Source organism: Galeopterus variegatus, unplaced genomic scaffold, assembly GCF_000696425.1.
Source record: "Galeopterus variegatus unplaced genomic scaffold, G_variegatus-3.0.2 Scaffold306, whole genome shotgun sequence".
Taxonomy (NCBI): domain Eukaryota; kingdom Metazoa; phylum Chordata; class Mammalia; order Dermoptera; family Cynocephalidae; genus Galeopterus; species Galeopterus variegatus.
Genome location: NW_007726417.1, coordinates 456,962 through 473,242, shown reverse-complemented (window position 1 = coordinate 473,242; position 16,281 = coordinate 456,962). Strand labels below are relative to the sequence as shown.

At 57.6% G+C, this 16,281-nt stretch overlaps 1 protein-coding gene across 1 annotated transcript in view; it reads right to left on the bottom strand.

The window, feature by feature from the left end:
* CIC (capicua transcriptional repressor) overlaps positions 1-10,673 on the bottom strand; it is a 23,258-nt gene extending 12,585 nt beyond the window's left edge. The window contains exon 1 of the mRNA XM_008567243.1: positions 8,857-10,673. Coding sequence (XP_008565465.1) covers positions 8,857-10,117 — 1,261 coding nt within the window. The 5' untranslated portion in view covers positions 10,118-10,673. The remainder of the gene's footprint in view (positions 1-8,856) is intronic.
* Between the last annotated feature and the right edge of the window lie 5,608 nt (positions 10,674-16,281).

Below are 16,281 nucleotides of genomic sequence, written 5' to 3'. Positions count from 1 at the left end.
CGCCGCGCCCGCCCCCATTGGCCACCCCAAGGGAACGTCAGTTATATGCAAATAAGGGCTGGGCGGGGCGGGCTCCGGTTGGCCCTAAGCCGGCCGGGGGCGGGACCCGCAGCAGGAGGGTGGTAGGGAGGGCGCACTGCAGTAAAGGCTCGGAGCCAGGGGGGCGGTTCGCGGCGCCTCGCTGCGGAGGCCCCAGGGTTGTGTGTGGTGCTGTGTCCGCTCCGCGCGAGGAACACGTTCACACACTGCTTGGCCCGCCTCCTGCACGCCCGCCTGGCGCGCTCGGCACCGCTGGGCAGACAAACTGTGCATAGGGTTGGGCGAGCCATCCCTGAGACCTCACCAACTCTTGCACACACACAAAAACTCACGCTCCTCATAGACATACTTTCGTGTCATACCCATTATCTCTTACACACCCCACAGGCACATATGCCTTCGGCCTTACAGCCACACTGTCACACACGAAGTCACACCTCACACACTCACAGTCCATTACTCCTCACCTGCAATCATGCACATTCTCACCCATCCTCTTCACATCATTCACTTTATACATGCTGTCACACATGCCTCACCAACATGTATCCTCAGCGCACATCCACCAGCCCACATGAATCATACAGACAACATAGCAGACAGTCAGACCTCAGCACAGCCACTGCTTGTCCACTACACACCCCACATCCCTCCCGTACCACCATATACACTCTCTTCCAAAGTACCCCCATCCTCAACACACACTCACAGACACCATCATACTTATCCTACACTATAATCTTATCGTCATAGCAACTAACTAGTTCAGTACCCAGGCACATCAAGTATACAGAGCTCCATGGCCACCCGCCATTATTCAGTTACCCAGCCTGACACTCATCTGCCATTCAAGTCCCTCTACCTAGCAAGGTAAGTCAGGGGACCACAGAGCACCACCATGGCTGGCCCCACCACCCTAGGCTGGGAGCCACCCCTCCCACCACACACCCCCCCACACACACACACACACACGCAGGAATAGGGCCAAGAGGAAGAAAGGAAACTAACACTGGGGCTGCTAAGTGCTGGGAGCGTGTGTGTATTATCTTATTTATTGAATCCTCAGTCACCTAGGGAAGTATGCACATTGTTGAGGTAAAACATGAGGCTCAGAGAGATAGAATAAATTGTGCAAAATCATGCACCCAGGATATAAACAGTCCAGACCCAACTCAAGTACTCTTACCATTACTCAAAACTTAACCTCGGGGTAGACACGGGCAGGGAATTCCAAACACAGGCCCAGCAATATGGCCAGACAATGATACAGAGAGACTGGTGAACTACAGAAAGGTGAAAGGGCACTCAGAGACACAGGCAAGTGTCTGGGGCTCACTAGGCAGAGATGCCGAGGACTTGGGTGGCCCGAGGGGCCCTGGGGCCACACCCAGTAGAGACAGTGATCTGGGGTCACACGTAAGCAGGTAAGGGCTGCCCAGACTCAAATAGACCAAAACTGGGCTTCTACACAGGTTAGGTAATCAGACAAACGCTTTTCCCAGCCTGCCCCATCCACTGACAAAGTTGAAGGCAGAGGAGAGGAGGCAAAAAAACAGGTAACCTGAGCCCAGAATGGAAAGGAAGGTCTGTAGCCCTATGACCTCCAGAGACTGCGGGGCCAGACACTTGGCTGTGAGCCTGGAGGGGCTACCAGAGGAATTAGTAGGTGACTGCCCCCTCCTCCCTATGCAGCCCCAGAATCAGACCCTCCATTACCTCACTGCCCCAGGGACTGCAATGTGAGGCAGAAATTGAGGCTGAAATCAATGTGGCCCGCTATCTCCCCACCACTGCCCCCTCCACTCCCCACCGGTAAGTGAGTCACCTACTGGCAAGTTAACTCATTGCCCACTGCAGTGCAGCCCAGGGACAGAGCTCAGAGGAACCCTGCTCCAGCTCCTCAACTTCTGTTGGGTGAGAAAAAGAGCCAGGCATGGCACAGCAGGGAAAGAGGGCCCCACACATCTGGGAGGGTTGCACATCTGGTAGAAGACATGGTGCCCATGAAGGAGGGATGGGAAGAGGCCCCTTTTGGGGCAGGGTACAACTAAGTGGGGGCTCAGCCTGGCAGGGAGGGGCGGGAATCTGGGCGGGAATCTGGGCAGGAAAGGCCCCCCTGCCCCGGGCACTGGGCCAACCCTATACTTAGCTTCCATTGTTCAGGGTGGAAGAACCCTGGGTGGGAGTGGATTAGAAGTGGAGAGGAGGGAGAGGGTCCTATCCCCAAACAGCTCCCTCTCTCCTGCCATCCCCAACCTTAACTGGGGCCTCCCTAGTTGGAAGAGGCTGAAGGGGGGTCCCCAAACCAGGGCCCCAGCCCCATCTGAGAAGAGGTGCAATGCCATCCTTCACTCAATGAAGGTACTGGGCAGGACTGTAGTGGCAGCCACCCTCTAACCAACTCCACAAAAGGTTTGGCCCTAAACAGCCCCCACCGCACTACCCCACCCAGGCCTAGGGACAGGGAGCCCAGACAGAGACACAAACCGCCACGCGCAGGCTGAGACCTGCCCAGAAGCCTGGGGCGAGCAGCCAGGGATGCTGACAGACAGAGGGACAGGCAGACAAGCTCTGAACTCACGGGCCCCATTTATTGAGCCCTCGAGGCACTGCGGCCCCGCCAACCACCAGTGACTACCCACCCAGCCCTCAGGGGTCCCGGTCCCCACCTCGGCTCACCACTCCAGTGTCCCCAGCTCCCCTCACCCGCTCCCCACAAAAACACACCCACCCACCCACCCCGTGCGGCGTCGGCGACGGCCAGGGTTGCCTGGGGAACGAGCCCAGGATTGGCAGGGATGGGGGGCTAAAAATAGCGCAGGGGTGAGTCAGTGTGAGTGAGACTGAGGGTAGGCAGGGGGACCGGGAGGGAAAGAGAGGCAGGGGAGAGGAGTGGGGGAGGGTCCTCAGGGACTGCGAGATGGGCGGGGTGCGGACGGGGGGAGGGATGTGGGTTTGGGGGTGGGAAGGTGCTGGGTCGCAGAGGGAGGTATACAGGCGCCGGGGCTGGGAAGGCTGGTCTGCGCGGCCCGAGGGAGGCGCCACAGCTCGAGCGGAGGAGGGGGTGCCGCCCTCCGTTCCCCTCCCCTCCCCTCGCTCACGAGATTTTCCACTCGCCGCCTGGCCCCCAGCCAGCCCCCGGCAGGCCCCACAAAGCCGCTTTGTGCTAGGAGGGCGGGCGGGCGCCCGGCCGGTCTGACACCCACGCGGGCCGCGACGGGGCGCGGGCCAGCTGGCACTCGAGCCGTCTGCTGTGGGCGGGGGTCTTGCCCACACCCAGCCCGATGCCGCGGCGGTGCAGGGGTTAATCGCGCAGGGACGAGGGAGCGGGCCTCAGCCAATCCGCGGCCGGCGGGCGGGACAGCAGCCAATGGGAATAACGGAGGCCCGAAGCCAGGGCCTACACCCTGGGACGCGCGGGAACCCGCGCCCCTAGGTGTTGGCAGGAGCTGGGCGCGACCCTCACCGGATGCCGGTCCAGATCTACAAAGCCTCCGGTGCACCCTGTTTCTTACTTCGCAGGAAATAGCCTCAGAGAAGAATAATAGCTTGCTGTCAGGACGTGGCACGGCGGGATTTGAACCGAAGTTTGCCTGGTTTCACAATTAACTTTTCCACCGAAATGGGGGAACGGGGACAGGGTCCCTGCTGGGCCCTAGTGGGAAGCAGGAACAGGAAACGGGGTGCGGGCGGAGGAGGCGTCGCAGCGGGCTTGGGTCCAGCCGCCTGCGGTGCAGCCGCTGCCGCCGGTGGTAATGGGAGCCAGACGCCGTCGCCGCCGCTAATGCGCCTCCTCCCCGGCCACTAATGGAGCCATTAATGCCCGGGCGCCGGGAACTCTAGGACGCGCCCCCTCCCCCCTGCGCATGCGCACGCCGCCAGCCGCCGCCAGGAGGCAGTCTAATCCCTTAGCAGCTCCTGGTACTGGAGGCCGCCGAGCTGGGGTCTCTTCGCGGTCACCAAGACTCACCCCTGCAACCTCTCAGGCTCTCCCTCCTGTCCTCTTCCCCGTCCCATCCTCTTCTTCCCAACCTGGGCTTCCTTCCTCTCTAGGGCAGTCTCCAGGGATCTTTCATACCTGGATCCACCCTTTTCCCTCCTCTGCTCTAAACCCTTTCTTGGCTCTTTACGGCCCCAGAGTAGAACCCCAGCTCCTCAGCCTGGCATTCAAGCCCAGACCGGCTGAGCCTGTCTTCCATGGCACCCTTCCGCCAAGCCTGGCCTCTAGTGTCGGCTCCAGCCTCAACTAGCCACTCGGAGTTCATGCACTTTCACCCCTCCTGGCCTTTGCTCATGCAGCTGCCTCAGCCTATATTGCCCTTTCCTTTCTTTCACTACTATGAAATCTACTCATTCCTCATACTTCAGCTCAAATGTTACCTCCAATGAGAAGCCTACCTGAACCTTCCTCATCAACCCCCCATCAGCCACTGAGTTGTCCCTGTCCTCTGGCTTCTCCAAACTCATAACCTCCCTTGGCTCATCCTCGCCTGTGCCTGCGCCTGCATCCACATCTCCCTTCTCCAATCACTTGCCCCCGTACTGCTCAGCCCTGGACGTGGCAGAAGAATGAGGAGGGAGCTGACTTCTAGTGGTGGAGATGGGACTACTATTTGAGTAAATATGGAAATTATGGTGGGCAGAAGCTGGATTTGAGAATTAGGAGACCTAGGCTCACCCCCCTTGGTCCCTCTCTAGGCTTCATTTTCTCCAAGTATAGTCAATAGATACTGCCTGGTCTTTGAGGCCCTACCAGTTGGGGTGATAAATCCGGGACTCCATTAAATGGAGCTGGCACTAAATATGTCTTCTGAAAGGAGGAGGATGAAGTGTAGGGTGATCTGGGTCATGCACCGTAGCAGGTGGGTGGCATAGGAGCTGCTTTCCTGCCACCCCCTACAGCCGGATTTCCTAGCTTGGCCCATACAGCCCCCACCTTCCTACTTGTCTTGGGAACAGGTGCTTAGATGGTAGATCAGTCTACAAGATGGATCCCAACACTTCTCAGCAGGTTTCAGGAACAAGTAGTAGGCAATTAATTTGTCAAGGAGAAAGAAGAGGCTCCCAAACCTGGACAACCTCCCAACATTCCCAAGAAGGTAGGAGGGGTGCTGGTGCTTAACAACTGCCCACTGACTTAAAAGATCAGAGCACCTAATGTGCACAGGATAGGGATGGGAGGCTGGGATGGGAGCAGCAAGTCTATCTAAAAAGTGAGAGAGAAAGAGCCAGGGGAGAGGCTAAGGCTGTCCCAGAGACACAGGATCCCAAGACAGAGCCAAAACAGAGAGTGGGCTGAAAGCTCAGACAACTACTGAAGTCCAGGGAGGGACAAAGCCAGAAAGGTATAGAGAGCCAGACTCAAAGAGTCAGACAGCGATCCAGAGAGAGATACACAGACCCGGAAATAAAGACCAGAGAGACAAAGAAACCCAAGGGAAAGACAGATATACATCAAAGAGAAACAGACAGAAGCCCAAAGAGAGACAGCTAGGCAGAAGCCCAGAAGGGGCAATGCCTGTTACTAAGGGGAAGCCAGCCAAGAAGCTGGGAGATGGGAAGCCATGCCAGGAATGGGGATGAGACATCTGGCCTCCTGGGTTGGGGCTACAGGCCCTGGGGCGGGTTCCTCTCCTGGGGAACAGACGGGAAGAGTCAGAGGGAGGTGGCAACAGCAGCTGGCTGGCCATGCCATGCACAGAATGTGGAGAATGCCGGCCGCCTGCCCCGGCACGTCCCCCAGCGGAAGCAAATGCCTGTCGAGGGGCATGAGCAGGCAGGCTGCCTTGGTCCACCCCCTCACACCTGCTGCCCTCTGATGGAGGGTCAGGCCTTGGCATAGGCAGGCAGAAAGGGCTAGGACTGCAGCCTCACCATACCACTGGGGATGGTCTGCCCTATCCAGGCCTCAGAGAGAGAAGGCCCCAAAGTGCCTACCTCCCCAGGGTTTAGGGAGAAGAATGAAAGGGCCAGCTGGCTAGGAACCTGAGGGTATCCTGGATACCTCAGGTTGGGTGTTGTCAGGGAGGCGCTGCTCAGAATTGCCAGGACAGGCACTGGACAAGTTCTGACGACCTGGTGGCCTCCAGCAAGGGGCCTCCCTTCCCTGAACCTCAGTTCCACCCCTGGACAACAGGGCTGGGACTGGTAATCCTTGCTTCACAGCATCAGATGGATTTGATGAAGTGGCCCCAAGCCTGGGGCTGGTCACATGTTCAATAAAGACTGGTTTATTATTGTTATCATCATTATTTTTGAGAGTGCTTAAGAGCTTGGGATCTGGAGCCAGACAACCTACGTTCAAATCCTGGCTCGCTCTCTTCCTAACTGGGTGACCTTGGGCAAGTCACCTAAACTCTCTGGGCTAAGGTTTCCTCCTCTGTCCAAAGGAACTAGTAATCATACCAACCTGCTGGGGCATTGTGAGGATTCACTGAGAAAATGCTCAGTAGGACCCAATGACAGTGTGCCAGGCACATGTATCACCAATGCTCAGTAAGATACTATTACTGTAACTTTTGGTAGTGAAAGTCCTGCAATCTGGAGATTGGGAGACCTGGGTCAATGCTCAGTCCTACCCCTCCTTGACTGGGTGACCTTAATTAGGACTCTCCTTTTGTCAGGACCCCACTATTCCTCATCTGGAAAATGGTGGCAATAGCCCCTGCTGGGCCTGCCCTGGTAGGCCTCAGAGTCACCTGCATGGGTGCCATCCCTCCCCACACAGCAGCAGTGAGGGTCATGAGACAATTCGATACTATGGGGGCAGTGTCAGGGTCTGTGGACATGTGGGGGTGGGAGGGTGAAGGGGGTGATTAGAGACCCTCTGCTTCAGTTTCTTCATCTGCCTAAGGACAGAATTCCTGCTGTGCCTACCTCTGTGAAATTTTGCTTGTATCAACTACATTGACAAATGTAAAGAATGTTGGAGGCAGGGCAAAACACACAGCTCACATCCTCAGAATATTAAGAATGAGGGGCAGGGACAGTTTCTGTATCTCTATGCCCTGGCTCCAGGGCGAGGCCTAGGCTGGAGCTGGGATGGATGAGGGCAGGGCTCAGGCTCCTTCCTGAATTGGCCCCTGTCCCACCCAAGCCACAGCGGCTTCTACCCACATCCACACTCCAGCCTCCTTCCTCCCTGGTCTTGCCTCTAGTCTCAGGGACCTGAACCCACCCTTCATGGTGCAGCTGTGGTTGAATATGCTCAATACCTTTCATGGCTCCCTAGTGCTCTCAGGGTAAAGTTCACAAGTCTTATTAGGACTCTCTCTGCTCTGACCGTTGTTCACCAATCCAGCAGCATATCCTAACATTCACCCACCTTCTAGACCTCCTGATTCCACAGATTCAATGCCTCAAAGTGTTTGCACAAATTCTTCCCTCTTCCTGAAGGTACTTCCTGCCTGCCTACCTTCCCCGGCTTATGTCTGCACAACCTTCAGGTCTCAGTTCATAGGCCCCTGGCTCCTCCAAAAACCCCTCCCTGACTTCTCAGTCTGGGTCAATATCTTCTCCAGGCTCCCATGGCCTCCTCGGCTTCCATCACCCCATCCCTGACTACTCTGGACTGTCACTATCTGGGGATGGGTCTGTCTACTCCAGGAACTGTAAGCCCTGTGAGGGCAGTGTTGTGTCCTCAGCACCATCCAGCACAGGGCCAGGCACAGAGGGAACCCTGAGTCAAAAGTAGATGAATAAATAAAGTAAATAAGAAAAAAATGCTAGGGAAGGGGATGCTGATGGGTCTGTCATCCTTCCTGTGAGTTGCTCCTACAAGGCCAAGCCTGGCCTGGGCCCCTGGCTCTCTAGCACCATCTCAGAAGTGCCACTCTCCCCACCCCCAGATCCAGCCCTCCAGCCACACTGGCCTTCCCTTCTCCCCTCGTAGGCTGTGCTCCTTCTGGACTCAGAGCCTTCCCATAGGCCTCCTCCCAGGAGGCTCTTCTGCCCTGTGGTTGCTGGTTCCACTCATCCTTCAACTCTTGGCTTACACACCCTGTCCCGAGGGCAGCCAGACTAGATTCCCACCTGGAGGAGTGCCCAGCACACCCCGGCTCCCCTCCATGGCACTGACCACGCCTGTGATATTTACCAGGCACAGTGGTGAAGATGGAGACTCCAGTCCCTGTTCTGCTTACCACCTTCTAGCAAAGGACCTGTTAGAGCCTCAGTCTTCCCATATGTAATCCAGCACTATGGCCCAGTGGCTAGGGGCCAGCCTGCCTGGGTTTGAAGGCTTGCTCCAGGATTTACTAGCTACATTACCCTGGGCAAGTTACTAACCTGGTCTCATTTTCCTCTAAATGAGCATAATCATAGCACCCGCCTGTTAGGGTTGTTGTGAAAACAAAATGAGCTAATATTTAGAAAGGGTTTAGAACAGGGGGTGGGGGGTGGGGTGAGTGTTATATTATGGGGTAGGTGTGAAAATTTGGCAATATAATAATGTACATGCAGCATTTATCATGGCAATGCCTCCTCCCAGTCCCCCAAGACATGGGACCTATTCCCACAATTATTGTTCTCTGTTACCCTATCTGCTCCATGGGGGCCTGACTCAAAGTCTGCACTCAGTAAAGGTTTGCTGATTGATGGACCCCTCGAGAGCGCATTCTCCAACACAGAGACTCTAGAAACGGTGCAAAGTCCAGCCCCTTGCCTGAAATGTGAATTCCTGCTGCAACACTGTGCAGAGAAGAGGCTAGCCTCCCCTTGAATCCCTCCCGAGGTGGGGAGCTCACCTCTCTTGAGAGCCCAGCTTGCAAGTACCATTAAAAGTGAGCCCTCGCCCAGCCATCCACCTGCACCTCTTACCTGTTCCAGGCCGGCCCATGATGACTTCCTTCTTGGGGGCAGGATGGCTGGTATAGCTACTGGGCACCAGGACAGGCAACAGGGCAGCAGGTGAGGGGTGGAATGCCACGGGCTGGAAGGGCGAAGAAGCCAGGCCAAAGGTGGGCATTGGCTGGGCCACGGCAGTTGGCGCAGCTGGAGGCACGGTGATGGGCACAGGGGCCGGCAGAGGTGGGGGCAGGCCAGGCTTCCCACTGGCCACCCCAGGGGGCACCGGGGTCTCACGGCAGCCCCGCCCAGGTCCCCCAGCCCGCGCCTCACCGGCAGTGCCCACCTCCCCAGGGAATTTGGAGGGCAGTGGCACATCAGGGTTGCGGACAATGACAGGTGAGTCCCGCTGTACGGCAGGCACCCTGCGCACGGAGGGCCCCGGATCTGAGGTCAGGCCAGCAGGTGGGGGCAACAGCAGCAATGGTGAGGGCTGGCGGGAGCGAGAGAAGGGCACAGCAGGTGACACAGCTCGGAAGCCAGCCGGTGTGGAAGGTGTAGATGTGTGGGACACTGAGTCCATGCCAGATTCCAAGCTGTCACTCTTGGGGAAGTCCGGGGCAGCTCCTCCACCCACTGTGCCAGAGGCCCCCAATGCCCCTGGATGGGGCAGCAGCTCTGTCTTCCGTCGCCCAGGGCTGATGGGCACGGTGAAGGTCAGGTTGGTCTGGAAGGTGGGTAAGATGCCAGAAGAATGGCGCTCTCGGGGGGCAGGGGGCGGCGGGTGGGGGCCCAGGTCTGGTGGTGTCAGCACTCCTGCCTTAGGGGTGCTGGCGCTCAGGTGGCGACTGCGAACGGCAGTTCGCTGGATGACTGGTGAGGCATTGATGGGGCTAAAGTTAGCGGGGCGGAAGCCGAAGAGTGGTGAGGGTGAGGGTGACGGGGCTGGCGAGAAGGGCGACTGTGTAGAGACAGGTGAGAAGGAGGGAGTGCCTGAGCGTGAGCTGCCCAACGACACTAGCATCACAGCCGCCTCACACTCATCAAACTCAAAGCGTGACAAGTCAGCAGGGGCCACCAGGCGTGGGCGTGAGTCTCCACGGGCTGCCACGCTGCTGGCCTCACTGTCCCGTGATGTCTCATCACCCCAGTCAAACTCGGTGCTGCCCTCCCGGGCCACCACGCCAGCTGGCCGCCCAGCCCCACCCGGCCCACTGTCTGCCAAGCCCTCCATCTCCTTGGTTCGCATAGACAGGTGGCGTGAGCAGTAGCCCCTCCGCTGCGACTCCTTCATGCAGCCATCTCGTGAGCAAAGCCGTCGCCACTGCTTGCCATTGAACTTCTTTCGGATTCCATTGGGTGTGCAGACTACATCACCCTTCTTGTACTTCTGCTGGGCAGCTGTCAGTGGTGTGCGGGCCCGAGCTGCTGGTGCAGCCCCCTTCTCCAGGGAGGCCACACTGCTGCTCCGGCTACCACCCTGGCTCCCCTCCTGGCAGGGTGAGGGCTGCTCACCAGGGCGGCCAGGGCCCACAAAAGCTGGGGACTTGGGTGGTGGCGACAGGAGCTGAGGTGGGGGCAGTGGGAGCAGGGCTGGGGTGCCAAGGGTTGGCAGGTGCTTCTCCTCACTCTCCTCACAGTGAGCCCCCAAGTTGCCACCAAAGCTGATCTTAGAGACCTCAGCATCCTCAGGCTGCTTGGGGTCCAGAGCAGCAGGGCAAGGGGGTATGGTGTCCCCAGGCTCAGCACGCTCTTCCTCAGGGCCTGTGGGGGGCTTCCTCAGCAAGGCCTCAGGTTCCCAGGGGGTCCGTAGCAGGCGCAGGCTAGAGCGGGCCACCCACACAGCCTCCTCCGGCTCACAGGGCAGTGGCTGTGGGGGCTGTGGTAAGGTGCCTGGTGGGCCTGGCTGGAAGCCAGGGCCAGGGCTCAGGCGGACCTTGTAGGCAGCTGGCTTTGTGGCCACCTCCACCACTACACCCTCACGGTAGGCAGCCACACCGGGCTCCACACAGGTACAGACGGCAGTGCCCACCACCAGCGCACCTGGTGGTGGCGTGGCATCCAAAACTACATCCACACCACTGCCTGGCACCCTCTCATAGAAAGTCAGGGCCCGGTCACCTGGGAACTGCACACCTAGGTCCTGGCTTCGGCGCACCTGGCGCACTACAGCTGGCAGGAAGAGGCCATCACCACGCCGAGCCAGCACCCGCTGGGACCGCAGCTGCCGCAGGTCATAGCCACCACTGGTGCCACTGGGGGGCCAGGGGCCTGGACCACAAGCCTCAGCCGACTCATCCTCCAGGTCTGCTGAGTGCTCACTGGCTGTGTCAGTGGAGGAGGAACGGGTGGAGGTGGGTGGCCGTGGAGGCACACCCAGGGCGCTGGCTTCCTCAGGGGTCTGTACCCGCTCTTCAGGGGCCCCAGCCACCCCAATGCTGCCTCCCCCATGCTCCTCCACATACTTCTTCTTGGGCGCTCGAGACTTGAACGTGGCTGTCTTGCGGCTGAGTGAGGGCTCCCAGCGGCCTGCTTCTCCATCTCCCTTGTGGTCCTCGGCTGGAGCTGGGGTCAGGTCACTGGAGTGCAGCTCTGGGGGCGGTCCCTCAGCCCCAGGGCCCTGCTTGGCCTCCTCCTCACCCTCGTCAGCCTCTTCTGGTCCAGGCTGCTGTTGCTGCTGTGTCTCATCATCCTCCTCCTCTGGCTTGTCATCCTCCCCAACCCCTCGCCGCCTCAGAGCCTTGGCTCTGGTGGCTGGTGGGGACTTGCTGCCACTGCCAGGACCTGAAAGGCCAGCGCATGCCTTCTTCATTGGCTTCATCTTTTGTTCACCTGTAGAGTGGGAGAGCAGACAGGGATCATTGGGAGCAACTCAGGAACCCCACCCCAGACCTTGTGTCCCCCAAGACTTCCAACTTTCAGAGTTCACTGTAATTCCATGATCCCCAAGGCCTCCTCCCTGGCCACCTTCAACTCTTGTGGGCCCCTAGCTAGCACCCAGAGACTGACACCCTCATCCCCTAAGCATACACTCTGGCTCCTTCAGGAGCACTCACATACATTTGCTCTCTCTGTAGAGGACGGAATGTTCACACACATGCTCTGTCTGCCCCAAGGGGATGCAAGAAGCACTAACAGTTCACACCCATGGAGCGCTCACTTTGTCCTGAGCCCCAAGCTAAGTTTGCCTTTATTAGCCCATTTCATCCTCACAACAGCCCTTAGAAGCAAGTGCTACCATCAGTCCCATTTTACACTTGAGGAAACCAAGGCACAGAGAAATTAAGCAGCTTGTCCAAGATCATCCAGCGGAAACAGCAGAGCTAGGGTATGAACCCAGGCAACCTGGCTCCAGCGTCTACGCTCCTAATCATTTCAGTGTGTCGCCTGTCACATGATCCAGAGGGCACGCTTACTCGCACTGTCACTGTTCAGAGGGCACACGCATTCAAACACACACACACACACACTCACAAGAACCAAGTCAAAGAAAGGGAGGTGACTGGGCTATGATGTGAGCCTCTCCACTCCCCACCCTCCCTCCACCCCTCTGGGCAGCCTGGCATGGCCAGAAGGAGTGAGCAGCTGAGAGTACCGAGAGACAGTTGCCCACTCTGCTCTGTCCCCTGGGCCTGCCAGGTACAGCCATCTCTCCAGATCCTGGCAGGGAGCAGGCAGGGGCACGTCTGGGGCAACAGCTCATACCCAGCACTGCCACGGTACCGTGCATGAGCACACGCACGCGCACAAACACACACACACAGGCACACACACGTCATCACACAGTGGGATACAGAGCTACACCCCAGGGTTTCTCTGTCCCACTAGATGGGAGCTGCCCCTCCCCCTACAGCACCCAGTGTGATATCCCCAAGCCCAGTCCCCCTTTCTGGCCTGCATGCATCTCTGCCCTGGCTGGGCTGGCTCTGACAGGGTGGCTGAGTCGGCCGGCTCCCTCCAGGCCCCCAAATATGCCCTCCAACTCCAAGTGGGGATAAGTGGGATAAGGTCAAAGCAAGCAGGACAAGCCCAACAGGCCAACCTCACCCACTTCCTGAACAGTCATTACCGCCCGCCCCCTTTCAAGCTGCCCTAAGAAAAGGGGAAAAAAACTTTACTCTGAAGTGACTAAGAGAATGTGAGAGGACAAAAGGGGGCCTCTAGAAGGAGTGGGGGTTCCAGAACCATAAGTCAAACATAATCAGAGGCACCCCTGACTCAGTCTTCAAGCTCTGGGGGTATCTGACCTCATGCTCTCCCATTTGGAGCCTGTTCCTCCTGAGGACCCTGAAGTCTTGGGCCTGGCCCTTCTTGGGTCAATCCTGGAGTCTTCATAGGCATAACCTGGAAGTCCCGAGGCTTGCACGCAGGGGCCCAGGAGTTGGGCAGCCATCACTACCTTCTCCCCACTGACCTGCTGGGCCACCGTCCTGCGGACTGAGATCCAGCCCCAGTCCTAACCAAACATAAACCTTTGCATACACCACCCAGGGCCTACAACCACACTGCCTGGCTCCCCTAGATCCTGCTGCCTGGCCCAGCCTCTTCACTTCAGAAGCCAAGCCTCTTTCTTTTCCCTGGGGCCTACTCTCTTCCTGTCCACCCCTCTCTGGATAACTCCCACCCAATTCCTGTGGGGCCTCACCTCCCTCAGAATCTGAACAGTAGCTCATGAAGCCCAGGCCCTGGCTCTTTGGGGTCTCATACCCTCCGTGCCCATCAGTCCTCCTGGCACCAGCTTCTCTGCCACTCTCTCTCCCACCCTGTCGCCACCTCTACCACTGCCTTTCTCCTCACAGGCCCTAGGCCCCCTCTTCTGTCACCCCCTCCTGTATCCCCATTTATCCCTGCTACCTATTCCTCCCAGTCACTCTCCTGTCAGCCATCTCTGGACCTGTCACCTTCTCTCCCCATCACTTCTCCTTGTCACCCCCTCCAACTCTGTCCCCTCCCTCTCCCTGTCACCCTGATCTAGTCCTGTCACCCCTCCATTCCTGTTACCCGTTCTCTGCCCACAACCCCCTCTCCCAGTCACCCTTTTTCTGTCCTTCCCCACCACTTCCTCCACTCCATTCCCCCTCCCTACCTTCCCCCCACCCTTTTCCCCCTGTACCCGCTACCCGACCCTGCCACCTGTCCCCTCTCGGTCCCCAGCCCTCCAAATCCCCCCGACTGTGTGAGCCCTAGCCCCGCCCCTCACCTCGGGCTCGGCGGGATTTCGGGGCGGGGGGCCGTGGCCCCGGCTCGGTCCGGTCCGGTCCCTCCCCGCCCCCCCTCCGGCTCTCCCTCTCGATTCTCCCTTTTTTTTTTACTCCAACACACAAAATGGTGAATGGACCTGCAACAGCTGGAGCAGCCAGCCAATGAGCGGCCACAACCCCGTTGACCGGCGCCGGCCTAGACCAATAGATACTCGCAGCCTGGCCGGCTCCGCCTCTCAACGACGAGCGACGCTCACAGCGACCAATCGCGCCCACCTGGCCGCGTCAGGGGGAGGGGCCAAAGTCCAAGACCAGCCTCCCCCCGGACCCACACCAACCTGAGCTTACGACCGCCTGATCTACCTAGGGCCCTGCCCCACAACAAGTGATGGATACCAGCCTTGACCAATTGCAGGTCACCTTAGCGCTGAATGACGAATACAGTACCCAGTCGCTAAGCACCCTACGCCGAACCCAGCCTCTGTGAGGGACAGTAGCCAATGAAATGAAAGAAGGAAGGGCTAAGAACCGGACTCTCCAATGAGTGGGCTTAGAAGGTGTGGCCCCAGCGTTTGTTGACCGGCTAGTCTCAATTCCTGCTGGGAATAGTAGTCTTCTCTCATCTCCAGCCCATAGTCAACAGTACAAGGCAAACTACAACTCCCATGTGACAAAGTGTCTGGTGCCCCAAAGAACCCGGGCGATGAGAAAAAGTCGAAAGGGCAGTTCCTCATGAGTCTCACTGGACACCAGCAGTATATTAGACCCAGAGCCCCGACTCACCTGGATTCCTGGCTCTGGCGTCGCCGGTGATTCCTCTCAGTGGCGGCTGTAGCGGCACGAGGGGGCGGTGCGAGGAGCAACCAACCGCCACTCGTGGGCCCCGCAGCCAATCAGTAGCAGCCGGGGCGGTGCAATGACCTCACCGGTTCTACTCTCTTACCCCTCCCCCACGTGGTTGTTGCTGCCGGTAGCCAGAGTAGGGAAGTTTGGGGTGGGGGGAAGGGAGGAGAACCAGTGATGTCACCTTTGCCCCGTATGATTGGCTGTCGCGTGTCTGGAACTATGACCAATCAACGGTCTCGAAAAGTCTGGCGCGGCCCCGTGGAAAGCCCTGTTGCCACCGGGAGGGGAGAGAACGCGCGCTTGTTGGGTGGCGCGCGCTGCAGTGTAGGCAACACGCGTGGCCTGGGGTTTGGGGCCCTGGGGTATGTCACCTCCTGCAAGACCTTGACATTTAGGATGGCGCAGTTTTCTAACAGCCTTCCTAGGCATTGGGTTGGGGGCGGCACAAGGTAGAGAAATGCAGCGCTTCATGGGGCTTCACACTGCATTCCGGGGAGAGCTACACTTTGTGGGTGTTCACACCTGGCCGAGGGAGATTTTAAAAGATGGCGGTGGTGGGGTCACATTGGAGGTGAGGAGAGGGAGATGCCCTCTTAGTTGTAGATGCCTGCTGCCCCGATTTGAAGTTTACACCAGGTGTGAACCTGCCCGTGGTGCATCCATACTCTCCACATTGGATTTACCTTGGACCACGGGTAATGGGGAGCTATGCATACTGGCAGCCGGGAGGGCTTCTTTTGTCTGTGATGGGTTCCCAGTATCGACATGGGATTCACACCATTTGTGAAGAAAATGCGTCTAGCCTATTACAGGTCATACTGTCCATGTATCATTTGTACTTGTCCATGTAATAACTACGTGTGAGAGAATGTGCTATGGTATATGGCTAGTTCACACAGGGCATGGAAGGAATATCAATTGTTCAGTGGGGTTCATTTAGTATGAAGGAGATTCACATTATCCATGGAAGGTCCCACACTCCACAGAGTATTTACCTGAGATTGGGGAAAATTTCACTGTCCACAAAGAGTTCACACTTGGAAGGAATTTTATACTATTATCTATGCTGTTATTATTTATACAATATTATGCTATCATACTACTATTACTATTTTGATATTCTTTTTTTGGCAGCTGGCTGTCAAAAAAAAAAAGGATCCTGGACCTTGAACCTTGGTGTTATCAGCACCATGCTACAGCCAACTGAGCTAATCAGCCGGGCCCTATTTTAACATATATTCTAAAAAGACAGCTCATACTTCCATATTGGGTGAATCCAAAATTGAAGGAAATTTTGCAGGGCAGTTTATACTGTGCTCATTGGGTAGATGCTGGATCTGTGAGAAATTTATACTCATTGAGAGAGTTCATGCTGCCCACTTAGGTAGACCCTTGGGGAGTGGTTCATGCT